Source organism: Eptatretus burgeri, chromosome 1, assembly GCF_056783735.1.
Source record: "Eptatretus burgeri isolate ZD-2024b chromosome 1, Ebu_testis_v1, whole genome shotgun sequence".
Taxonomy (NCBI): Eukaryota; Metazoa; Chordata; class Myxini; order Myxiniformes; family Myxinidae; genus Eptatretus; species Eptatretus burgeri.
Window position 1 is genome coordinate 98,749,415 of NC_140961.1, and position 26,608 is coordinate 98,776,022.

Below are 26,608 nucleotides of genomic sequence, written 5' to 3' on the forward strand. Positions count from 1 at the left end.
CCTGTGCTACACGCGATGAAAGGTCGCCTATTACTGATGCAGTGCGGGTGTATTGAAAAAAAAGTACATTAAAGGAATTGAAAATGGGAATGATTGGGGAGAAATGAGAATAAAAGTTATAAATACAGTTGAAGGAGAGAAGTGGAAACAAAGCGGAATGTATGAAACGTATACCGAGACGTTGAGATGGTCATGCCGAGATGGTCATGGCCCCATATTTTGAATAAGGAGACATGTATCGAGAACACTTAAAGCTCTAATCGTGCAATTGTTTTGTACAGCAGTGTTGCTCATTGCTCTTTTAAAAACTTATAAAATCAATTGCAAATTCAGCGATAAACAGGTATTGGTAAAGAGCATGAATTATGTTGAACTACAGACATGTATCGAGTATTGTACAATTTGTCTAACATGAAGATTTCTGTGCAGGGCAGCAGCGTGCGAGTGTCTCATGATTATATCTGCTCCGAGTTGCTTTGCCAGTGTGAGATTAAAAGAAGGATCTTAGTGTTTGGAATGTGCTTGATCGCCAGTGGGACCACCCTGTTTTAACAGAAAGCAAACCGCGTGGCACGATTATTGCTATAATTGCTGATGTGACTGACGATTGCCGTGCTTGGGACACAGCTCTCAGGTTGATTGGTGCTTTCCTTGGGACTTGCCATGGGAAAGTCTGGCGGATGTTCCAGGCTATCCTTCAACATCAACTCAACCCTAGGTTCAACTCCTTCCAAAAAAGGCAGAGACGTCTGACCTTGAGCTATGGTGACCGGGAACATAACGGTGGCTAGGCTGAGGGCACTGGATGAAAATGGCAGTCTAACCAAGTTCCCTAGGTATTGAATGATGAAATATATACTCAACCTGCATCCGAGCAGTCTGACTGACTCCATAGGTGTATCTGTAAGTTCGATGCTAATGGATATAGAGTGATACATGTTCATTTTATCTGGTATTAGCTGAAGCAGTAAACACATGTGTTAAGGATATCTGACTGCTGTTTACAGGGTTCTCAAGCAGAACAACTCACTACTCGGCTGCATTGATGGTTCCTGGTGGGGGTCTCATTATCAGCTGCTCCATCTGGAAAAGGCAATGGATTAGCCCCGCCAAGTCTGCCTCGCTGGTCTGTTCAAACAACGTTTACATGTTTCAATAAACGAATAAGAATTAAGATACAAATACGGTTGGAAGATTGGTAAACAAGCTATTATAGAACATTAACTGGCTCCATAAGCACATTATGATTTGCTGCCTCGCGTTGCATGAGACAGAGGCAGACTTTCCAGCGTCTTTTACATCACGAAATAACCGCAAGAATCTTGGTTATTTCGGCAGTCTGCCATTCGGGCCAGCAGACAAAGCACGTTTTTATTTTCACACGTGAACACGATTCTAACAGGTGTTGCTCAGGCATCTGGCACTTGCACGAGATTGGGAAGTCCTGCATCCCTATGCTGTGCGATCGATTGAACATTTCAGGAAACTAGGGAAAGATAATATTGCACATGTCTTCAGGCTGCCAAAATAACCAGAGGAGGTAGCTATCTTTCCGTGGTTCACAATTTGGAAAGCTTGTGTTTGAGTTTGGTTGGCTTTCTTAATGGAAGTTGAGGACATCATTAAAATTGGCCACCCTCCTTTTTGCAAGGACTCAAATGGCATTCCTTCAAAGCTCAGAAGGGATGGGGAATATATATATATATATATATATATATATATATATATATATATATATATATATATATATATATATATATATATATATATATATATATATATATATATACATACATACATACACATTTCTGTACTAGTGGGGTATGCTTATGCATTGTAAGCAATAACGAGTACTAGAACATATATTTATACATGCATAAACTAACATTATAAAACTTGTCATGTCTATAAAAAGACCATGGATGCTCTTGACAACACAACTCTGACTGGATCTTTATGCCCAGGGTCAGTTTACCATAACTGTGAGATGGATGAAGCAGATGGGGAACCGTGCCAGCGACTATGTGGCAGCGACTTAATTGGCCAAGCAAACCAACGCCACAGGCCGCATTCTTTGGGCTACCATTACAATTATGTGTTTGGACCAATCATCCCAGGAGCACAATCCCAGATCAAACCCAAGCAGGATAAGTCAAGACATTGTATGAAACTTCCATGTACTTTATAACAACACAACCAATTGAGTGGAAAATGATGGGAAGAATGGCAGTTGGTAGAATTCAAATGGGAAAATGGCAGGAAGGATGATAGTTGGGGAATTTAAACAGGAAAATAGTTGGAGAATTCAAAGGGGGGCAAAGCAAAGCATCTACCTATATAAAACATAGTGTATATCTGTGTATTTGTCTGTCCCCCTTCATAAGGACGATTTAAGTTGGGTTTTAAAGGCCCATATTTTAACTCAACTGTGTGCTCACTATTAGTGTAGCAGCAGAGCAAACCTGTTGTGCATTTTGTGATACAAGCACCAAATTTGGCACAAATGTACATTAATATGTTGCGAACATTTTCAGATTTTGGGCCACTTGAAATTCTCTCTTTATGTCCGCCCTATTGGATTTCAAAATGGCTGCCACTTGAAATCTACATTTGCTGTTATCTCTTATCTGGACGTAATGCAGCTATTGACTTGATTCTGGTATCTAAATGTATGTTTTTTGGGGCAAGGAATCCAATGGTACCATTTTCAACTTAATAATATCTATCACAGTCTGTTATATAATTTTATTTGGAAATTATCTCGGCAAATATTGGATTCAACACAATACTTTGAAAAGAATGTCTTAGTTCTGTAAATGTCTTAGGTATAATACTGACATGCTACATGGTCTAGTATTTGAGGCTAGGTGTACTGGTATCTGAGGCTAGGTATATACCGGTACTGAAGATACGTGTACATAAACAGTGTCATGTTAACAAGTTCAGCATTGCCACAAGTACATGTATGTTGTTGACTCATCGTCATGTGCAGTCCCCTTCACACACACAGAGGGCTGTGCACTGAAGGGCAGCCTTTTTGCACTTACAGCGCCTCACACACCCTTTCTTGCACTTGCAAGAAACCAGCTCAATGCAGCTGTGAGCTGCCTCAGTTAGCCTGGTCCAGTAAGGTGTGTACTGTCCTTCTCCAGTCCTTGACCAACCCCAGTTGGTTGGTGGAGGTAGCTCTGGTGCTGGCAGAAGTATCTGACCCCACACATGTCCACCTTTATACACTGCCCTCTTGACATGTTCCTCTAGAGCTGCCTTCGTTGGAGGGATGAGCTGCACATTGTTCTTCCTTGCGAAGAGTTTCCTCCTGGCCTTGTCAATGTCTGTGCATTTGCTGGTTCGATCATACAACAGGATCACGAACCTCTCGATGATGCGCATTGCATCGTCTGGTATGTCACGAGGTGCAGAGGACAGCAGCAGCAGCGCCTCAGTGAGTTCTGGTAGTACCGTCCAGACTGCCCACGCAGTCTTCTTGCCATGTCTATGAAAACTAGACACAGTGTCGCATCCAGTTAGAGCATGGAACATTGGCAGTGCACGAGCGTTCTCTCGTCCCAATCCAGCTGCTATTTCGTGTGCTGCTAGGTATCGGAAACTCTGGCCTGTTCCGAATGCCAGCCACAGTTTGTCTTCTGGTTGCAACTCCTGTGCCAGGGATACTGCCAGCACCACAACATCGGTGTCTACAGTCCGGATGAGTATTGCATGGTGTCCATGCTGGACTGCGTGAGATGCATGCAGCAACATCCGACTGTCAGCTTCTTCATGGTTACATGGGGCGAGTGAGGTCAGATCTGGCAGTAGTGGCTTGCTGAGCACTGCCTCTCCATCAGTAATGATGAGTTGCTTGTCCTCCTGGTCAAACCATTCCAGGAGAGCTGCTGAGAGGAACCTGAACAGCTCGGTCTTGTTGCTGTCCACTCGTAGGAAGTTCTGACAGTTTCCTGGTATGGCTGCGGCAGCCACCACACGTCTCTGCACACCTTGTCCCCGCTTTGCACGTGTACTACCTTTCAGTGAATCAGCAAGGTAAGTATCCCAGACCAGATCCAGGCGTGACACTGTTTGCAGCTTCGTGGACATATATGGGATGAAGATCTGTTGTGCATACTCTTCAAAGGTCTTTGATGCAGCCGGCTTCAGCATCTGGACGATGGCTGCTCCATCAAGCACAATACAGGTCGTGACAGGAGTCTCTGCCTTTGCGTCGGAGACTTCTTCCAAGCATGTGAGGAGATCACTCTTAATACCAGTGCAGAGGCTTCCACCATCCGACAATGCAGGAGGACATGCCTGATTCTCGTGACAAAAGAACTCCTCAAGGTTTCCATCCCTCGTCTGGCAGCCAATGTACAGGCGTGCGAAGAGTTCACGGTCATTCTTGATGGAGGCGAGCTGTTGCTGACCTATGCTCTGGCTTCTTGGAGTGGAAGTGCTGAACACCTTCAGCTTGTTATGAGGAATGGGTCCGTCCACTGCCTTTGTTCTGTCCAACAGACACTCTCTGGTGAAAGCCTCGAACTGCTCTTGGCCAATCCTCTTGGCATTCATCACGGTCTCCACAGCAGCAGGATCTGCGATCTCCTTTGTGTCCAGTTTGACTCCATCCTGACTTTCCTCCTCGAATGGGTTGCCTATCTCCTCTATGACACCGACGAGAGAGCGAACATCTTTCACAAATGAGGCCTGTACACTTGGCGTCTGATCATGATGACGTGTGTCTGCTGTTTGCCATCTCCAGTGTTGGTTCCCATCCTGGAATTCTTTGATCACCCTGGCAACTTCTGGTCCCGCAACCATCCAGCGACGTAGAGCACTAGGGTTGTCAGTGAGCCCAACTGCTCCACCGCCTCCTTTGATGCAGGCATTATTCTGCTCATGTGCCTGGTCAATCGGGATTGAAAAGAACACCCTCTGTGTTTTCTGAACGGTGAAGTGGCTTTCCCTGAATTTCCTGGCCACATCTGGGTGTTTGATGGTGAGTTCGGCCATGTCCTTCAGGTGCACTGGTATCCACCTAGCATAGTGGGTGTGATCCAGTGCATGGAACCAGGGGACCAGCTCTGTCAGAGCATCGAGGTACATCATTAACGATCCCTGCCTGAGAGAACGCACATACACTAGAACCAACAGTTCTAGTTCCAGCACGGTTGCCCAGTAGTGAAACTGGGGGATGTCTTCTCCTCTGGCAACATCAGTCTTCAAATTCCGGAAGGTCCTCTGCATCCCTGGTTTCTCCCAGACAGTAGTGGTTGTAGGCACGGTGTTGCAGTATGTACAGTGCTGCTGCAGTCACTTGATGTGAATTTATATTTTAGACTGCCAGTATATATGAGCTTGTCTGAGTTGTTACTAGTGATTTAGTATAGTTTTTTAATTTATTTATATTTACACAACTAAGACATTCTTTTCAAAGTATTGTGTTGAATCCAATATTTGCCAAGATAATTTCCAAATAAAATTATAGAACAGACTGTGATAGATAATATTAAGTTGAAAATGGTACCATTGGATTCCTTGCCCGCAAAAACATACATTTAGATACCAGAATCAAGTCAATAGCAGCATTACGTCCAGAGATAATAGCAAATGTAGATTTCAAGTGGCGGACATTTTTAAATCCAATATGGCGGACATAGAGAGAATTTCAAGTGGCCCAATATCTGAAAATGTTCGCAACATATTAATGTACATTTGTGCCAAATTTGGTGCTTGTATCACAAAATACACAATTCTTTTGAATACTTGGGCTCAGCCGCCCCACTAATGGTTTATTTTTAAGGATAAAATAAACTCGAAAAACATTTTCATTAAAAGAGTAATTACGTCTATTCTATTGAAATTGTAGGCGGTGACTTAGAAACAGCCTCAAGGGCGGTGTCCAGAAGTGTTTTAGAAAAATAATAAATACAAGGCGCAGGGGGGTGAAATTCACTGTATGTGATGTGCAATGCATGCAGACTGGAACGAGTGTTCATTTACGCCATAGGATGCCAAATAAACAAAGAAGATATAAGCACACCTGATGCAAGGCTGAAGCTTCCGACTTTGACATGCTCACGAGGATCCATAGTCAAAATGAAATGTCCCTGAAGATAAACAAAATCGTCACATTTCTATGTTTTAAAATAAAGTTTATTGCTACAAAACATCATATCTTCCAGTTTCATAAAATAACTCCAACCCGCCATTTTTGATGGGCTTTTATACTCGTGGAGAATATTTTACAGCATGTGTACATTTCCTCTTGTACCTTACGTGAATATTCCCGCCCTCTGGTGCCTTAGGACAATGACTTAGCACCTTTACACGAATGGATCCAGACACCCTTCCTTCCTCGCAGTCCCTTCCTCCCTCCTGCGGCAGCTCTTGGTCATATGGGGAGGCTGTGGGAAGTCCGTACGTCCAACGCGATGACTTGTGCGACTTTTGAAATTCTTGTTCCATCATGCGAGGGCAGGCGGCCTTTTCGAGGTAGCGTGGCAATGAACGTGGTGCGGAGAAGGCATCCGTAGGTGTATCAGTGTATGTAAAAGCTACAGAAATATAGAGGAAAGGAAAAGAAAGTTAAAAAGCATGAAAGAACGAAAGAGAAAAATGAAGAATAAGAAGAGGCGTTGTAGTGTTGTAGTGCCGGGGTTCAGTTGCGAGGACGACCGCTAGATGGAGCAGTTGGGCCGTCTCCCACCGAACACCGGAATTGAAGGTCGTCACTCTGGATAATTCCGAAGTCGACGGGTCGCTTAATGGACCGTGGACGCCAATATTTCGGCCGCGCGGTTAGGGTCTTTGTCTGATTCCAATTTACCGAATTAGCCGTGCGGTCTAGCTTCCAGGGAAACCACACCCTTGGCCGGCTTTATCCGAACTGAGTCGCTATTACCGACTCGGATACGGCGTAACCGAGCAGGAATTACCAAAGCCACGCCGGCCCAAATGACAACTTACGGCACAATCGGCCTCCCTAATTCTCAAGCCCGAACCATACTGGGTCAATGAAAGAAAGCACAGGCAACGAACTAGAACATTTCACAGTTATTTATTTACAAGGTAATAGGGAGGGAAACACAGAGCAGACTTAATCACGAATATAGATGTAGGCAAATGTACAATAGCAATCACTTAAACGATTTCTACTTATCAGACTGGCCACAGACAGACACACTCACCCAAAAATAAATGGACCTTGTGGGTCTTTATTCGGCCCTTCAGCTCGGGATGGAAGGCGAGCTGATGGTCAGAGTCTGGTCGGGTACCTAGCCGCCTCGTGCGGTTTTACCGACTCGCACTTGTGGAGCTCAGAGTCCGTGGACGGGAATGGGGATCCCAGCTCCAACGCAAACCACCACGGTGGGACTCAAACACACGAACCACAGTTTCGGATCCTATGAACGACCTGGCCAGCCATGACCGATGATTGACGACATGAGCATTATGAAACACCTCCGCCATGACCACCACCACCACCACCACCACCACAAGCACCAACACGACCACCGACCACCAAGGAACCCCAAAAAAGACCGCAGACCCTGCTGAGACAGCTCGCCACTCTTCTTATCCCTCCCCCTCTGAGGTAACTCGCCTCCTGATTGGTCGGGGGGCATCGGGCGATCGGTGTTCTCCCCTCATTGGACAAGGAGAACATTCCATCTGGCTGGGTGGGGTCGGCTCTGAGGAGATCTCACCCCCGATTGGATGAGGGGAACATTCCATCTCACTGGGGCAGGGTCGGCTATGAGATTATCTCACCCCCAATTGGACGAGGGAAACATTCCATCTTGTTGGGGCGGAGTCAGCCCTGAGGCGATCTCACCCCCGATTGGACGAGGGGAACATTCCATCTTGCTTGGGCGGGGTCGGCCCTGAGGTGATCTCACCCCCACCTATTTCCGTGGCCTCGAACACGTGCGTAATGGCGCTGAAGGAGTCGAAGGGGATTTAATGCAGAAGACTAACTAGAAAGAAACTCGCAGCGCACACATGAAATTCCCATTAGACATAGGGGAGAGATTCAAACTATCCACATATACTTAACGAAATCACTAAACTTTGGGTCAACTGTATGTGTGAAGGCAAATGGTTTCCAGATTCGTAACAGTCGGCCGTGTGAAAGTGCATGTGTGGAAATAAAGCGAGTGGAGAAGTGTAACGCGTCAAGGAACATAGCGAAGGGTGAAGCAAATGAAAGAAGAAGCGACTGAAAGGGCAAAAGGCCTCTGCATATGTTAGACATAAGCAGACTGCACAGACGAACTGCTTAGGCAAAGACAAACAAACTCCACAAACAAACTGAAATGATCTGCTGCACGTCTCTCCTTTCATTCACTTTTTCCCCTCCCCAACACTTAGACTGGTATAGGGCATTCCCAACATTGGTCGGACCGTCGTAGGCTTTGCCACTCCTGCTGTGGTCGCATTGGAAGGGCAATGAACGGAACCGGAGGAGGGGTTTGGCTCTTTGCTGTTGTTCCTTGGCACACTGTCCTTGTTTTTCCACGTTTGCTCTTTCATGGAGGAGTGAGGCACTTGGAGATCGGAAAAGTGTGTGGTAGTGCATTGGTTGCAAGGTGTTGATGAGAGAAGATAGAGAGGATGAAAGGGCATGAACTTATGCTAACTCACACTTGCAACACATATTTATCCCCATGTATATGATCGAACTTAAATGCCAAACAAAATACTAACATATAACTGACTCTAACCTTACATGGATGTTATTTTACTCACCCAAGAGGTGACAACGTCCTATTCGGGCCCACAACTATTGGGGTATGCTTGCACACTGTAAGCAACAACTTGTGTGCATACTATGTGCATCTATACTAATAAATGTGTGTGTGTGTGTGTGTGTGTGTGTGTGTGTGTGTGTGTGTGTGTGTGTGTATGTGTGTCCTCCATAACTCCAAAACCATGAAACCTCATGACCTGAAACTTTGCAAGCACACGAAGGGAACTCCAAGGGAGTGCATGAATGAAAACTAGGTGTTTGGGTTAATTGAAACACCCCTTTTCAAGATAATTAACGGCCTTATTTAATTATCCTTGATCAAGGCGTTATCCTTGGTCACTTCGCTCTCCCTCGCTGGGGTCTTAATTCACCATTTTTTTGTTCTGCTCAACAATGCCTTGACTTGGAAAAGGCCGCAATGGTATCTTAACGATAAAGCACTCAAATGTTTTTTCCACTTTCCTCACTCATATCATCGAATACCTGATCTTCACACCTACAAATCGCTGTTTACATCGCTTTTGTAAATACTATAGTTTTCAAGTTAGGAATTTGGTGCGATTTCATGCATTATATGATGCGATTTTCCATGATCTCCTCTCACGGACTCATTCAAGCATATGGTAGAAATACAATTTCTGTTTTGAGGATCTGGTCATGTGGACTAAACAACTTGAAATCTTGCATGAAATCTGAAAATGAAAAGAAATCAGCGATGTTTACTTAGTTTTTGCAGGTATGTCCCATTACCAATCGGCTTGTTATCGCTTGCCAAGCCAGCCGTTCCTTATCAACCGTTTCGTTGCAGTGCTTACTTGAGTGCTTAAGCGACGTAGTGAGCACCCCGCAGTCGATAGCAGAATTACGCACACAGTTTGTTCCCCTATCCAGAAGTCAGTTTTCTCCAAGCACGAAGAGGTATGGAGACAACACATGGACGTGGTATAAATGGGTAGCTTTGGATTTGTAAAGAGACTGTGTGTGTGTGTGTGTGTGTGTGTGTGTGTGTGTGTGTGTGTGTGTGTGTGTGTGTGTGCGCGTGCGCGTGTGCGCGTGCGTGTGTGCGCGTGCGTGTGTGCGCGCGCGCGTGCGTGTGCACGCCTGCATTCTCAGTTACGTGTGTGTGGTGTGCAGGACTCGTGGGTGCTTGGACCGAACTCATCCAGGCCCATGGTGCCCATGATGCCCATCGTGGTGGTTGTGGTTTCAACTTTTAACCTCAGTAGCGTCATCCTGTCCTTTGTCCTCGCGGCTGTTTCTAAAGCAATTGGTTGTATGTATTGTGACGTCCACGGGACTTGAACAGTCCCGCCAACGTAGAATGAGCCAAAACGATGGAGGCGGTTTATTTATTTATAACCCAAACATGGCGGTTCTAATCGCTCTACCGCAAACGGGACGAGGAAGGTGGCACGAGTCACTTTTCACTGAGTTGATGATGTTTATTTGTTTTTATTATTACCAGAAATAACAAGACTCGGCAAGAAGAGGGATCCGGGCGATTCGACTGGATGGTGTGGGATCGGGCGTGGGGAAAAACACAGACAATTCCAATGAATATACAGTTCTCAATCCCTCTAAGGCGCCAAGCACACACACACACACACACACACACACACACACACACACACACACACACACACACACACACACACACACACACACACACACACACACACACACACACACACACACACACACACACACACACACACACACACACACACAAAACGTAGCTATTTCTGGTGGTCAGGCTGGACCGTGGTGTGGACGCAACTGTCCCTGGATCGGCGTCGGCCGAGCTGGCCTTGCTCTCGTCAGGGGGGCAGGAGAAACCGTGGTGCTGTCGACCTGGTCTTGGCCCAAGTCCGCTCACAGCCGCCAGGGAACCAGTTCTGGCGCCAAGTTGCGAGCAGGAGAGGGAGGCAAGTCCGCCCGCCGTTCGACCCCGTACTCCGAGTCAGCAGAACCCCAGAGCCAACCAAGGTGAGGCACGAAGCTCAGCAAGGCTCCAAGACACGATCAAGAACACGATCGAATCAGCACACAACAACAAGGATGCTCCCCGCGCAACAGCCTCCCCACCAAAAAAACACGATCTTTTTGGTTGTAATCTTCTTCCTCTTCCTTTTCGACCCCGAACAGAACCTTTTTATCCTTGGTCCTCGTCACTTCCAATCGAGCCGTCCACCGCCATCGCCTTCCACCAATCGTGATCACGGGGCGGAGCCATCCGCTGCACTGTCCTGTGACGTCACGGCCAGTCTCCAGAGAATACCAAAAGGGGTTTACGCAGACACACTTACCCTATCCCGTGTCCCTATCTAATTACGTGACAATTATCATTTCCCCCCTTGAAGAAATGAACATTTACTAGACAACTTATCACCACTGAATTGCTACTTATTACATCGAGATCCTGGTACAACTCGAACAGCATGGCATACCTAATTAAACATCCTAATTACCCTTTGAATGCATACCCCCCCTCAAACGTAACAGTATATATGTGTATAACATATATACTGTTATATATATATATATTATATGTTATATATAACAGCTTGTTACGGTTGTGGAAATTCACAGAACACCATATAGGTCACAGAACAGAACACCAAAATCGTTAACCACAACCTTCACAACCACACCACCGCGTTTCCACCTCAGCAATAGTTACCAGAAGCCTGGTTCGTCGAGGGAAAGCAGGCAGACGACCCTGCCCCCCCTCCCCCGAACAAATGGCGTCTCCGCGACCAACACGAGAGATTCCACCCTGCGAGTGGAAAAAGACAAATACAGCGGCGAGGGAACGTCCCCGATTTGGTGGGAAAACGCTTCCTTCGAGAAGTTTCCCGCGCGTGCTGGAAAAAGGGGCGGGAGGTGAAAAGGGGGCGGGGCTTGGTGATAAAGAGGCGGAACGCGAGCGCAGGGGAGCTTGTGCTGAGGAGAATCGCGAGAAGGAGGGGGAGCTTTGTGAGCTGAGGCGGATCGTGAGCGAGGTGGTGCTCCGGACCGAAGGCGCTCTGGCTGGGTCGGTGGTCGTGACGGAGCCACCTTGGATCGTGTGCGAAGCCGGATCGTGGAGGACACGAGCTCGGGGAGCTCACCACACGGTCATGTTTTTCCTTTTTATTCCTTTCTGGGTGTGTGTGTGTGTTTGTGGCGCCGTCTATAAGTAAACCCGTATAAGTGCATGTGAATAATAAATAGATACGGCTACAGGTCTTTCGGCTGGTGTGCTGTCCCATCCCCCCATTCATTCCTTGCATACTGCTTGTATGCTTCTTCATTGCTTGCGTCGTGTGTGGAAATAAATGTGCCTGTCTCAATGTACCTGGTCGTTGCGTCCCTTTCCTTAATTAAACTGCCATCATTAAGTTCGGAATAATAGCTGGCTGTTTAATAGCCGATAAAGTGATCGGGTCCAACGGGGCTGCGCGATAAATACGTACACCGCTCGGTATCCGCAGAACAGAGCGAACTGCGTACGTGGCGCGTTTCCAAGCAGCTCCCGTTGAGGTACAACCTCTCTGTAGCCTTCCCGCACGAATAATTAGGTAAATAGACAGTTCGGCGATCGGACCCTGTAGCGTGCGGGTAGAGTACTGACAAGGCTGTGGTGTGCATTAAAAGCACACCCCGTAGCTGGATTCGGGCATTTGATCCGGAAGGCTGAGACTGGATTGCTCGTCTGGTGGGGGTACGGCCGCGATTTGGCTAAAAGCGGCTGTCCGCACGCCCGCGGGCGGAAATCAATTACAATATGTATGTATGTATATATATATATATATAAATATATATATATATATATATATATATATATATATATGTATGTATGTATATATATATATATATAAATATATATATAGCCGGGCGGAGTGGCGTGCGCCTATCATCCGGCTACTCGGAGGCTTGGGTTGGAGGATCGCTTGAGGACCGGTGCTCTGCACTGGGCCCCGCTATGAGAGGGTGTAGGGCAGCCTGGAGTCATGGCAAAACCCAATCCTTATCCCTGTGTCGTAAGAGGCGACCAGGGTTGCATCAGGAAGGGCATCTGGCATAAAACCTGTGCCAAATCAGTATGTGGATCATAACGGATGATCCGCTTTGGCGACTCCTAACGGGAGCAGCCGAAAGACGCACAACATATATATATAATATATGAACCGGGTGTGCTTTGGAGAGGTTATGTGGTTTCTCTTTGTGAGTCTCAAAGCAAAATATATTTGTTAACACCCGATTTTTCAAGCTGTTTGCCGAACGACCGTCATTTCTAAATTACAGTGCCAAATTTTTTTCCACCCGTCACACAACGGTTGGCAGTTTTTTTTTTAAAGAATAATGTTTATGCATATCTCCTTGAAACGTCTCTAATGCAATCTATCTATTCTCTGTTTGTGTGTCTGTCTGTTTGTCTGTCTGCGACCGCCGTTTCTCGACGACCGCTGGTCCGATCTCATTGAAACTTGCCAAGAATATTGCCGGGAACCCGCGGATGTGCCTTTTCGAGGTTTGATATCGATCGGACGAGCGGTTCCCAAGTTACGGTAATTTTACTGCTTTTTCAGTGTTGAAAAGGTGTATATATGGCAGTTGAAGGTGTCGTTCCACCTTCTCACCTTATCTTGCAATTCTTTTCCCAAATGATTAATAACCGGACGACCACCGGTTCGATAGGATTTAAACTTGCCAGGAATATTGCCGGGGACCCGCGGATGTGCCTTTTTCGAGGTTTGATATCGATCGGACGAGCGGTTCCCAAGTTATGGCCATGTATCTGTGAACCAATGACAGGACACGGTACTATGACGTCACGAATGACGTCACAATTAATGTTTATTTCATGAATTAATTTTTTTTGAAGGATTGACGTCACAATTCTTCTTCTTCTTCGTTTGGTATGACATCATAATCGACACTGGGGACCTGGGAATGTGCCAAACTCCCAAGGTTTGATTATTATTCAAATTATTAATTGATCCCAAGGTTTGAATTTTCCTGAGGGAAACAGCCATTTCCCAAGGGTTTAAAAGCTGTTTTTTCCCAAGGTTGGAATTGATCGTTGTGCTTGGTCGACATTTGTGAATACATTTACAGAGAGAGGGACGAGAGAGGAGAAGGGCGAGAGAGGGGGGTGGGGGCGAGAGAGGTGAGGGGGTGGCAAGAGAGGGGAGGGAGAGAGAAGGAAAAGAGAGAGAGAGGTGAAAGGGGGGCAAGAGAGGGGAAAGAGAAGGGTGAGAGGGGGGCAAGAGAAGGGAGAGAGGGGAGGGTGAGAGGGGGGCAAGAGAGGGGAGGGGGGCAAGAGAGAGGGGGCGTCAATTCTTCTTCTTCGTTTGATATGATGTCACAATTGATGCTGGGGACCTGATACTGCAGGCACGAAGCTGCACATACTGGCACGCACCTACGGGCCCGCACTAGTGTTTTTAAATTTGTTTTTTTTAATTCCCCCAAAACAAGGGTGAAAGCCACTCAAGGTTTTCGGGTTGTACACAGTATGCACGGTAGTTGGTAATTGCAGATTCCAATCAGCCGATTACTGAAAAATTGCCGATTGTGTGTGTGTGTGTGTGTGTGTGTGTTCACGAAGCAGAACATATTCTCTGTGCTAACTCCCCTACCCCACACCTCTCTCTGTCTCTGTCTCTGGACATATCTGGACTGTGGTTATGTCCAGAGGGTGGTTATTTCCACACCTATCTGGATGGTGGTTAACTCCATACTTGTGTGAATGGTGGTTATATCTGGATGGACCTTCTGCTCACACTGCCTTAGCTTCATCACATGTTGGAGTGTGTATACCAATGGGAAGTTGTGGCAATGCCATGCTCAAGAGGCCATTTTTCTGTGGAGCGCAAAGGTGCGTGTGACCAGTGCAGTGGAAGTTGGGCCTTCGGTAAGTCAGAGTTCAGGTGAAGTGGGTCTGTGACAGTCTGGGTCAGTCAGTCAGAGAGTCAGTGCAGCCAAGGCACTCAAAGTACCGTAATGAGAGTTTGGAGTCTACTCATCTCTCTCCCAATGTGTATGGTTATGTCAAAATACCCCTAAAACCTGTCCTGTTACTTCTTTGTTTCTCTTGGCTCTTCTGATAGTGTCCTTGATAAAGTGTTTGTTTCCTTATCAGTCTTCTGAATGCAGGTGCCAAGGCAGCAAAATGTATGGAAGTCTGGCAAGGGAGACCGGTTTGGTCTGAAATCTGTTACCCTCCTCACAGACTGCTCCATTATCTTATCAGCTCCTGACATCAACAGTTCCTGACATAATCAGTTACTGGCATTTCTTCCTCAACAAACCACCTTTTCTACTTCACCAGCTCATTCCCACATCCTGACACTCGTAAACTGAGTCGTGACAAGCGACTCATGAAAAAGTAACTCACATTCGCCACATGGAAGGGAAACCCAACTGAAGGGAAGCTAAGGTCCCCCTGAATAGCCCACAATCAGTGTCAGGTCAGGTATGGGAGCATGTGATGGAGCAGTGCATCGCTGCATCCACTTTCCGCAGGTACTCCAGGGGCCTCCGTCTGGCCATCCTTCAGGCAGATGCCTGGCCCATCCCCATCTCCTTGAGATGCTGATCAACCACAAGGCACGTGGTCTGCTCATTGGCCTCCTCCACTCATGAGGGTCCCTCACTGAGAGAATCTGGTGAGCAGGATCAGTGTCAGGAAAATGAGCCACATGTCCATACAGCTGATGCTCATGGACTATAGATATATATATATATATATATATATATATATATATATATATATATATATATATATATATATATATATAATAAAAATGACCTTTTTTACAGCCATTTTTCCCTGCTGTGCAGGAGTTGCCTTTTTCTTGAGGCAATGTTTTATGGCCGGATGCCCTTCCTGACGCCAACCCTGGTCGCCTCTTACGACACACAGGGATATGGTACACCTATTCTTACCAGGGCATACACCGGGACCAGTACACTGGTACTCATTTCTCCAACCTCAGAAGGATGACAGGCTGAGTCAACCCCCTGGTGTTAATTCAGCAGCCAACGGGGCTTGAACTCAGGACCCTGGGATCCCAAGCTGCCACCCTAACCACTAAGCCAACACCAGGCATGCTCACGGACTATGCAGATAACAAATCTCATTTGAGTCTCTCTCAGCAACCACTCGTTGGACACAAAGTCAGACCAGCGATGGCCAAGGATTCTCTGAAGAGACCTGGTACCAAAGGAATTAAGTCTCCGTCTCAGATCCCTGATCAGAGTCCAAGTCTCACATCCGTAGAGCAAGAATGGAAGACAATCAGTGTGTCAGTCCTTTAGCCAAAGTCCAACATCCAAATCACATGCGGTCAAACCTTCCAAGCATATTTATCATCCTCCAAAGTGTGGTGGCAGCATTGGTGAAGTCTGTCTCTGGTGGTACAGTCCCCTTGTTTCCCTTCACTCCTCAAAGGTGGAGTCATGTTGAACACTGCTCTTGGAAAAGGTATCTTGATGTCTTTACTGAAAAGGCCAAGGTCTCCAATGCCTCCCGTACCCTACCCACCATTTCCCTCATCATCGATGGCCCTCTGCAGCAGGTGGAATTTTCTCCTTCTAAAAGGTTCAGATGTTTCTTGTGTGAGCGATGTTATATGTAAGATAGCATCCAGGGTTACTGTTTTAGTCATGCGAGTACTGTAGTTTTCCCAGGAAAAATAGGAATTGGCTGAACTGTATCAGAACTGTAATTGATTATTTTGTCATTGCAAGAAAATGTAATGTGATGAGAGCATGAACCGTTTTATTTTGTGGATATTTAATAAAATGTTCCTGCCAAATTACCCAACATATTGGGGGCGCCTGTGAGGTTCGGCAAGAAAGCCACCATTGGCTTACCATTCCGCTTCTTGAGTGACGGTGGGTGGTTCCTCTTCAGGGTCTCTGCCGACTTTCCCAAAGATAGGTTTTACGGTCGTTTTTTCACGTTTTTACTGTTATTTTGTTATCCCTGTGTGCTCCCAGTTCAGTCTTGTGTTAAAACCTGTGATAATTGTTGAGTTTTCGACGTCTTTTCACGTCGGGTTTCCTTGAGGCCTACCCTTCTTCCCGTTTGTGTGCACGATCATGTTTATTGTATTTTCTCCTTTTTACCACAAGTTCTTATTTTCTCCACTTCACCAACGCCAACTTCCTCCTGCTGATCTACCATCTTCCTTCTACTTTTGCTGGCCCATATTCACCATGCACCTTCACGTTTTTTTTCTTCAACCTCTAATCCTTGACCTAATCTTTGACAAAAACAAACAAACTTTTTTTTAATATTCTTTTTACTTCTCACCTTCCATGCTCATTCAAAACCATCCAAAACCATGATCTTTTCTACCCCCATTACTCCACCCCAAACCAATGTCCTTCATATTCCCTGCTTTCTTTCCTGAAAGTCCCTGTAATGTCTATCTTGTTTACCCCGTGTACCCCATCCCATCCCTCTCCCTTCCACAGATCTCCTCATGTGTCTATTCCTGTTTTGTGCTTCCCTCTAGTCTCCTGCTCCCCTTGTTATACGTTCTGTGTGTGAGCTCTTATACGAGCCATGACATTGTATATAAAAAAGAAAAAAAAATAAGTGTGTTTCTGTCTTTGGAGAGCATGGACCTTTGAACTATTTGAGTGTGTCCACAATGATGAGTGATGTTCCAGGTGAAGCTGTCATGCCTGTGAAGTGGTAAACAGCTACTGTGGTAACCACATTAGCTGTGGATGAAGGGTTGTTCTGCTGTACAATCAATGGGTAGGTTTTACATGTATTATTGATCCAGAGTCTGTCTAATTCTTGCTGTTTGTCATGATTATCGATGGATTATCTTCAACACACGCTGAGGATGATTAATAATGATCAGGCATGGAGATGTAACTTTATAATTACGTTCAGTTATCATATTGAAATTGTTGTCAAAATTAATTTCAATTCATTGTTGCTATGAAAGAGCAAGTGAGCCATCTCCCTTGGCAGGGATCTGGAATCCATCTGTGGCAGTTGAACAATCTGGCAGCTAAAAGTGCTGTGGTATATCTCAAGGTTAACATAAGTAATGGAGTAAACTCATGGTAATTGGTAATGTTTGGTGAGAAACATTGTCAGATATAGTAATGTCATGTATAGTAACATTTACACTGTACTAGCGAACCTGGTGAAGAAAACAGAACTCCCTTTTGTTGTAATAGTATAAACCTCGTGTTGATGCAATAATTTCAGATTCATTGGAATATGTGACTGAAGCATTTGTATTGCTCTTACAGGAACACTCCTGTTCCTATTGGCATTTCTGGTCATGCACTTGATAAAGTGTTTGTCTCTGACAGCTGCCAAGGCACCAACATGAAGAAACAGACAACTTGTGTGCTTAGAAACAGACAACTGTGGCATCTCTCTTGCAGATCTGGACAAAATGTCGTTAAAGGCCCGGTCACACCTTGACGTTTTAGCCAACGTATGCCAATTTTTGAATTTTTTTTTCTAAAACGCTGGCACACGTTGAATACGTTATGGGTAAGTTTTGATAACATTGAGAGCACGCTGAAAAACACTGCCATACGTCGTTGTACGTTGGCTTTAAACGTTGTACTTTTTGGTTGTCCTCCAATTTTTTCATGCTTGAAATTTCACGACGTATGCCGGCGTATGACTCACACGTTCCGCTACGCTGGCCACAAGTTGTATGCACGGTCTGCGATTGTTGACACACGTCAACACATGCTACTTGTAAGTTAATCATAAGTTGAGACACGCCGAGGTAATGTTTCGCGTACCCGAAACTTATTTCTAACCTATGATTAACGTGTTGTTGGCACGTTACGCGATCGTTGCCACACATCGACAGACGTTACTTTTAAGTTACTCATAGGCTGAAAGACGTCGGTATAATGGATCGTCCTTGCGTCAGCGTCCACGGCCACGGCCAGGACACTTATTTGCAGCATTCTTCAAACTTTTCTTTGGCATGACGAGGATGTTCACACTTCGATGTCTAGCTTGGCTATGATTTCAATTGTCCATCGGCAGCGTCTATTTAAAATAGTCGAGTTTGAGCGTTTTAACACGTTCAGAAGAAACGCTTCAAATTTCAAAACCCCAGCGTCAAAAAACAAAGGCGAGTGACAGCAATTTAAATCGTTCATTGTAAACAATGAAAATAGCTGAGTGATACCGTTTAAAAGTCGTTGAGTGTAAAAAAAATCCAATTGTTGAGCGCAAGCGTCTACTTTCAATAGTGGAGATGCAGCCATTTAAATCGTTGAGTTTATCATTTAAATCGTTAAACGCAAGGACGATCCATCATAACCCACACCCTCCCCCTCACACTCACCTACTACTGCCAACATGAACAAACTACTACTAATACTAATACTAATATTAATACTGATACTGTTACTGCTGACATGGACATCGACTCAAAAAGGACTCGAAAACACTGTTGGGTTCCCCTTTTATGAGCAGCATTTTTATATACCAATTCCCAAAACCGCTGGGAACACGTCTTTATATGGCAGTTGTAAGCTAGAAACACATTCATTTATTTTTTTTTGTCGACCTGAAGACGTCATTGGAATACGTCTACATACGTCGATGTGTGTTGGGACTACGTAAAGAATTGGTTCAAAGCACGTCAAACATAAGTTAGAAATAAGTTTCGCGTAAAAAAGACATTATCGCGACGTGTTTCGACTTATGAGTAGCTTATAAGTAGCGTTTGTGGACGTGTGTAAGCGTCCACATATCGTGTGTAAAACTTATCCCCATCGCATGCGGAACGTGTGTCATACGCCGAGTACGTCGTAAAATTTTGAACATGTTTAAAATTTCTTGACGTACTCTACTTACTACGACGTATGATAGCGTACTTTAGCGTTGTACTCACGTATACCAAACTTACTCATACCGTATTTGACGTGCCCCAACGTTATAGGACACATTTTTCTTAGGTCGTCATACGCTGGCAAGATCGCCAAGGTGTGACCGCGATGTTGTCACTTCCATTTCTACGGCAGTTATGATTCGAATCGTTGTGCGTCAGCCTTTTAATAGGCTACGTCACGACATCGTCGGCGATGCGTGCAACGCGCTATGCCTAAGTTAGACTATCGTTGGGCATCGGTTGTGTAGGCCGACAACAGGTTCAGCATTCGTTGGTATAAGTTATCTATAACACAACGAAACGTTCTGTGTCCTTTACCAATGCGTTATACATAAGACCAAGTCGCTATGAATACGTCCGAATCTTTAAAAAAAAACATCAAAAGTTCAACGTCAGCCAGCGTTTTAGATACATTTTAATACGTTGCCATCGCTGGCTAAAACGTCAAGGTGTGACCGGGCCTTAAGCTACCCAGAACATGCCTTTCACAAAGATCATATTAAAGACCCCTTTAAGTGGAAGTTTGTTTGGAAGACTTGATTTTTCTTTTTATTCTACGGTGTCCCCATATCCTGGGTTTTCACTCGTCAATGTTGGTATCTTGTCCTCCACAACTGAAACGAACGACGTTGGCCCTGCAATCCTCCAGAACTGTGATTTGGCCCTGAAAAGCATGCAACTCGAGACCACTTGGGTGCAAGAAGGATGAAAAAACAACTTCTTTAAAGAGCTGATTTGTCTTATTCCTCAAAATGTAGGTATATTAGCGGAGTTAACTGTGAAGTTTCAGATCTTAATGAGCAACGGTTATTTTTTTTTACAGCCATTGAAGTTGAACTCAGAAATTCTCATTTGGCCTCCAGGATGACAACTCGAGGGCAAGCAATCCTCAGTAATACAGGGCTGAGGGCCTCTTCATGGTCCATGAGCTGCTAATTGCTGATTCTAAGTCATACTATCATACCTTAGACGATATATGATGGCAAAAATTGGAATAGTTCCATGGATATCAGGAATTTTTTTGCCTGATCTTCGATAAAAGAGATTTGAAATTGATGTCAAACCATAGCATTTCAAGTCTGCATGGCTGAGGATGTAAATAAACACCATAGAAGTTAGGCTTTAGGTCCCTTAAACATACAAAAGTTTCAAATGATCGATCCTTTCCAACAATGGCTATATAATAACCATATGTGATAACATAACATACTCAGGAAAATGCACAAATGCTGGTCATGTGTGTCACGATGTCTCTGAAGGTTGTGTCAAGCCACTGGAAAGGTGTTAAAAGAGATGGTAGATTTGCAATGCTATTGATCAATCATTTTATTTGAAGAAACACTGTAGCATTCTCGAACAAACAGTAATCTGGTGTTGGTATTAGTTCGGCACAGGTACAGTAGCAGTGGAGTAGTCGGCATCGAGGTTATAGTAGTATCAGAGTAAAGACTATAGGCCGCCTGATAACCTCGGACGACCCCACAAATAGAGAGCGCCCAAGGAAGATCCCCACAGTTGGCGTCTATTTCAAACTCGAACCATCACAGTAACTAGTCAAAATATCAAAAAAATTGAGTAACAACTTTTGGTATATAACGAAACTTGAAACATTCTAAATGTTTCTTTCTGGTACCAGAGTTCATGCTGTTCATCCGTCATACTTTCTCTCTTCTTCTGACGCATTTTTTTTGCATATGTTGTGCAGGTGTTATTGGTACCGTCTTGGGTTCCCCCCCCCCCCTGGTTATCATCTTTGAGCAGTTCTGCCAAACATACACGCAACTGGAATGTGGTTTCTCATGACATTTTGGTCCTGGAAAAAAAATCAGCACTCTCATTGGGGTTTTGCTCATTTTATGCTCAGCAAATGCCTAAATGCCTCGACATTTCGGAAATCCAGAACAAGAAAACATTATTGTCCGCATTTCTGAGTCAGACGACCTACGTCAAGACCGATCACTAAATCCCTTTCGCAAGGAAAATTTTGAAAATAAACAATTTTCAAGTCCAGAAACTATGCTTTTCAACTCCACTCAATAAACTACAACAACATAATGCCAAATCATCATATTCAAAATAAAATCTAGGAAATTTCAGGTCTTGAGAGTGTTATTTTTAAGGAAAAAAGTTGAAAATTGAATTTCCCCCCAAAACCACGGAAATGACCTTGACCTTACGGGTGATGCCCTCTTTTGAGCCATAGGCACACTATGACCATGGTAAAACGCAGAAATACCTGCAGGTAAGTGATTTAACACAAGCCAATAGCTTACATATCTTTTGTTTGTCTGACAACGCAATAAATCTATCCGCCGAAAAACGTAACGTACTCTCGGAAAAGTATTCGTCGCAACTCCTGAAAAATCCTATCGCATGGAACCAAATGTTCCAGTATTTTTTAATTACTCTCGGCATGGTTAAAATACAGGAATTAAAATGAGACCTCATACTGGTGACCATTATTCCTGTGCAGACCAAAAAGCAAAACGCAACGTACTCTCGGAAGAAAAATTCTCGATTTCCGGACCACTACGAAAGAGTTTTGTACATCATAATCATTATATGCTCAAGTGATGTTTTTTGCTTGAAGAATAGACAACATTCTTACAGTGAAACTCACATACGAGTCGATTTGTGGGTAATAAGCCATACAAATCCCTAGGAAGGCGAAAATTGGATATCAAAAACTGACTCGTGGAATTGCAGTTTTTAAAATAAATCGTCAAAAAACGCTCACTTTCCGTACCAAAGCTATCCCTATTGCTCAAATTTCTCACTGGGTATCGTATTCAATCATGAATACCTCAAAATCATAAAGACTGGATCATCTAATACCTAAAAAAAGTTTTGTACATCATACAAATGTAGCCTATGCACCATGAAAAGTGCTAATTTCCACTTGTTTTGGAAATTCGTGACATTGTAAAATTTTTGTTTCACAAGATAGACCCTCCAACCCAAACATTTTAAGAATGTTCAGAGTCTGGACTATAAGATTAGACTAATTCCAGGTCAGTACATTGCTGTACTAGAGAGTATTAATGTAGCAAAAGGAAGTCATTACTGAAAAGTGGGGTGGTCTCAAGTTATGTGCTTTGAGCCGGAATCCTCTTCTCTCTCCTCTTTACTCATTCTTCTTTAGGATTTTATAAGATGGACTCCTTCCTGCCTTTCTCTTGTAAAATTTAAAACAGCACCCCTATTCATAAGAATGGCTGCCAATCTGATCCACACATGAATGGAGGTAACCCCGTCCACTCAACAACAGACCGGTCAACCTTCTCCGCATCATAAACAATGTGATGGAATCTATCATTGCTACAGACCGCAGCATTGTGTCTTCTCAAACTTTCTCATTTCTGATTATAAATTCAGCTTCTGCTCAAGCTATTCTACGAGAGGCAGGTTGTTTATTTTAGCCCAACAATGGATAAATGCACTAAAATTGAATACAAGAGATCAGACATCTCTCCAGATTTTGACATGGTCTGGCTCCCAGCCATACTTCCCAAGCTGTCTGCTATATGGTATTTACAGGGCCCTATTTGAAATCTTATCTAATCTTCTCTATGAGCAGGAACAACAAATTTCTCTTGGTGGAAGTTTGTCTCATGATTTCCTTCTTGAGGCTGGTATCTCACAAGGCAGCATTTTAGGACTGATTTTTTTTTTTTTTAAACATAAATAACCTCTCTGCTTTCCTCTAAAAACCTCTTCCATTTTGCTGATGGTTCCACTGTGTGTAGAAAGGTATGACACACTTCTGAGAAACAGACAACTGAGGCATCCCTCTTTCAGATCTGGAAAAAAAAATGTCATTAAGCTACCAGGAACATGCATTTGAACACAGGAAAATCCCAGGCTCCGACTCTGTTCCTTCACAAGGATCAGATTTTTTGAACCCCCCCAGTTTGCTTTTCTGTCCAACCCCTTGAAGAGGTGCAGTGCCTGGAGTTTCTCAGGTTTCACAATGTCACCACCTGTCTTGGTGGACCACATCTCTAAATGGGCATTTGATGCTGGCTGATTGCTTACAGAGCTATGTCCATTCTGAGCCATTCAGAGCTGAAACTACCATAAAGAGTGCAAAATACGTAATACCCCTTTCACACTACAAAATATCGGAGGTATCTCGGAGATATCCAATTCTACTCATCTCTATCTCCACAAATTCGGATCTCCCACATTACACTTTTCTTTCCCCCAGGGGAAGGATTTTTTTTTAGGGCCGATACCCCAGGGTATTTTAACCATCCTCAGGACCATGGTTATCTCTGAGGTAACACTGTACCCTGGGGTATTAGATGTAGTGTGAAATCAGGGGAGTTTATTTAATTTCAGGGTAAAGGTTTACATAATAGTGTGTGGCCAAAGGTCAAAAGTATTGTTTACTGGCGCTTGGTCGACATGTAGTATGTTGTCCACCAAAGCCTTGGATAATATAAACACAAAAAGAAGATGCTGCTGGCTTTCAAAAGTTTCAAAAAGTGCTCAAAATCTTTTTCATCTTCGAAGCAGTGGACAGTGTCATCTATCCTGGCTGGACCATATACACCTTCGTTGCAAATTCTTTAACATCAAGAGAAAAACGTCAATTGTAACTTCAGCAATGGGCACCATTTTCTATGTCGTGACAGTACTGCAGATGTGGCCACTGAAAAGCAAAGCATTGTGGGTCTCGATTCACGGGGTGGTTCTCATGAACGTATAGTCTGAAAACGCACCGAAACATCCTGGAGATGCTTGTCTTGGGTTAAGGTAACCATAGAGTTAGTGAAGGTCTCATCCTTCCCCTCTCGCCACCTCTCCCATCGCCCTCCTGCCTCTTGGCAGTGCCTGCTGTCATTGCCTCCCCTCCCTCTCAAAGCAACCTTCACACTCTTTCCCCCTCCAAGCTTTCCTTTCACCTTTTCACAACCCCCCCCCTCACCCTTCTCCCTCAACTCTCCACTCTCACCCTTCTCCCTCCAATCTCCCCCCTAACTCCCCCTTCTCAAAGTTGCTCCCCTTCACATCCACAAAGCTGCCTCCTTCCCCTGCCCTCTCTCTTCCATCTCATTTAGAGTGTGAGAGGGACAGAGGGGTAAATAACCACAGAGTAAGAACAGGGTTATTAGAAGGTTAGTTGGGATCATGATGAGAAAACTGAAAATCACATTATTACCAAAGAAAGAATGTAATCCTTGGTTTTGTTGAGTAATGTGCTTTATACTAGTGGTGGTTAGTCTGCAAGCATACGTTCGTTCCACCGTTGTGCAATGTTCACTAAACGTTTTTTTGTTTTTTTTGGCTTGCTTGCCAATAATTCCAGGAAAAGCGGAACTTCTGTTTTGTAGATGTGGTGTTGGAATAAGACTCATTCAGTTATTGTGTCCTCTTTGGAAGATTTTCTTCTCTCCGATAAATGACAGATTTTTGAGAGCAGTTATGAGTCTTGGAAAGCTAATTTCTCGGGATATCTTCTCTGATAAGGAAGCCATATGTATTGACTTTAATGTGGAATCTGCATTTTACTGACTCACATTAGTGCAATTGTTCATTTTCTTTTCTCCCCAAACCCACATTTTGCATTACTCTTCCCGAGCCTGTCCTTTATCTGATGTCCTCCCAACCTTCTCTTTCTTTTCTCCCCACATTTTGCAACCTCCCCTAACTTCTCTTTTATCCTCCTTCCGATCTGGTCACTTTCTATAATCTCAATATTCCCCACCATGTCCTCTCTTTATAGGCCGACAGAAAATGTAGATAACCCATGGTACAGGTGAACAGGAAATCCTGTACTTTTGTGGACTGTGAAGTGAGGAGGACCAGAGGCAGCCGGTCACATAACTGGTACACAGGTACTCATGCACGGTTTAAAAAAAAAACGAAATTACTACTTTAAAGAAGCTCTGAAAGCTCAGAGGCATACTACCACAACAAAGGCTTTTGATGGAAGGTTTTCTCGTCTAGTGTAGAAGATTCTTCTGTGATAATTCTGATATACAGTACTGTGATTTCAAAATTTAAGTGTACAAAATTAAATGTATAAATTATGGCAATATAATTTATAAGCTATATTGTAAGTTTAAAACTTTTAAGATGAAAAAAAGAAATTAGATCTAAGGAGAATGCATGAGTGAAGAGGATCAAGAGCCTCCAGAACGAAGAAAGAGTGGTTTGCAAGTCTTGTCTGGAGTGGACGTTCTGAGAGAGCACTTGCAGAGGAGTAAGATGCATACTAAGCTGAGAGGCGCTTGGGAAAACAGATAAGCGCACTCGAAACAGACAAAAAAAACTTTTCTTTCGAAGTCCCAAACCATTTCTCTTGGTACTCACTGGAGAACCTAATTAAAAAAAATTGTATGAACCCCTGACTATGGGCCCATATCCTATTGAGTGTTAGTAAGTGTTTGTAAACCCAAATTAGTATTGACCAGAATCAGATGTCTCATTAGCTTCCCTGTCATCTCACCCTTATGTCTGTGTCTCCTCATCTTCCTTCTGTGGTTCTTCTTAAATTACCCTCATTGTCGTTTTTCACCTCCCACACGCATGCCGTGTGAATATGGCTGTCTGAATTTGTTTGATTGAGCCTCTCACACTGGTTTTACAAATGGCTTCTCACATGTGTGCTCCTGATTAGTTAGTTGCAGTTACAGCACTGCAAGAACACATGTGCGAGACCAGCGCTGCCGGGGTGGGGTAGAAGCACTGCCGATAAAAGGTAACCATGATCTCACCAGAGAGTCTGCCCAAGACAGAAGAGTCGTGCCTCACACAGCCCGGGATGCCAAGCCACCGAGAGAGCCATGCACGGTGCTGGCCAGATGCGTGCCAAAAAGGCACAGTCCAGCAGGGATTTCCTGACAGCTACCAAGCCACACAGCCAGCTGAAGAGAGCCTCACCAGAGCTGTGGAGACCCAAGGGTGACGCCACACTGGGAGAGGGGTCTGAAGCCGTGTCATGCCTTCGTATCTCCAGACTAGCCTGTGCCAT

The 26,608-nt window shown here is 44.5% G+C and overlaps 1 protein-coding gene across 1 annotated transcript; it reads right to left on the bottom strand.

The window, feature by feature from the left end:
- Positions 1 to 200: 200 nt before the first annotated feature.
- On the bottom strand, positions 201 to 26,608 carry LOC147035038 (uncharacterized). Its single transcript, XM_085861864.1, has 5 exons — positions 26,352 to 26,608; positions 11,427 to 11,803; positions 6,274 to 6,551; positions 6,038 to 6,104; positions 201 to 1,128 (listed from the first exon to the last, which is right to left on the bottom strand). The coding sequence occupies exons 1-5, from the start codon at positions 26,606 to 26,608 to the stop codon at positions 1,013 to 1,015; spliced, it is 1,095 nt and encodes a 364-aa protein (XP_085717990.1). The 3' UTR covers positions 201 to 1,012.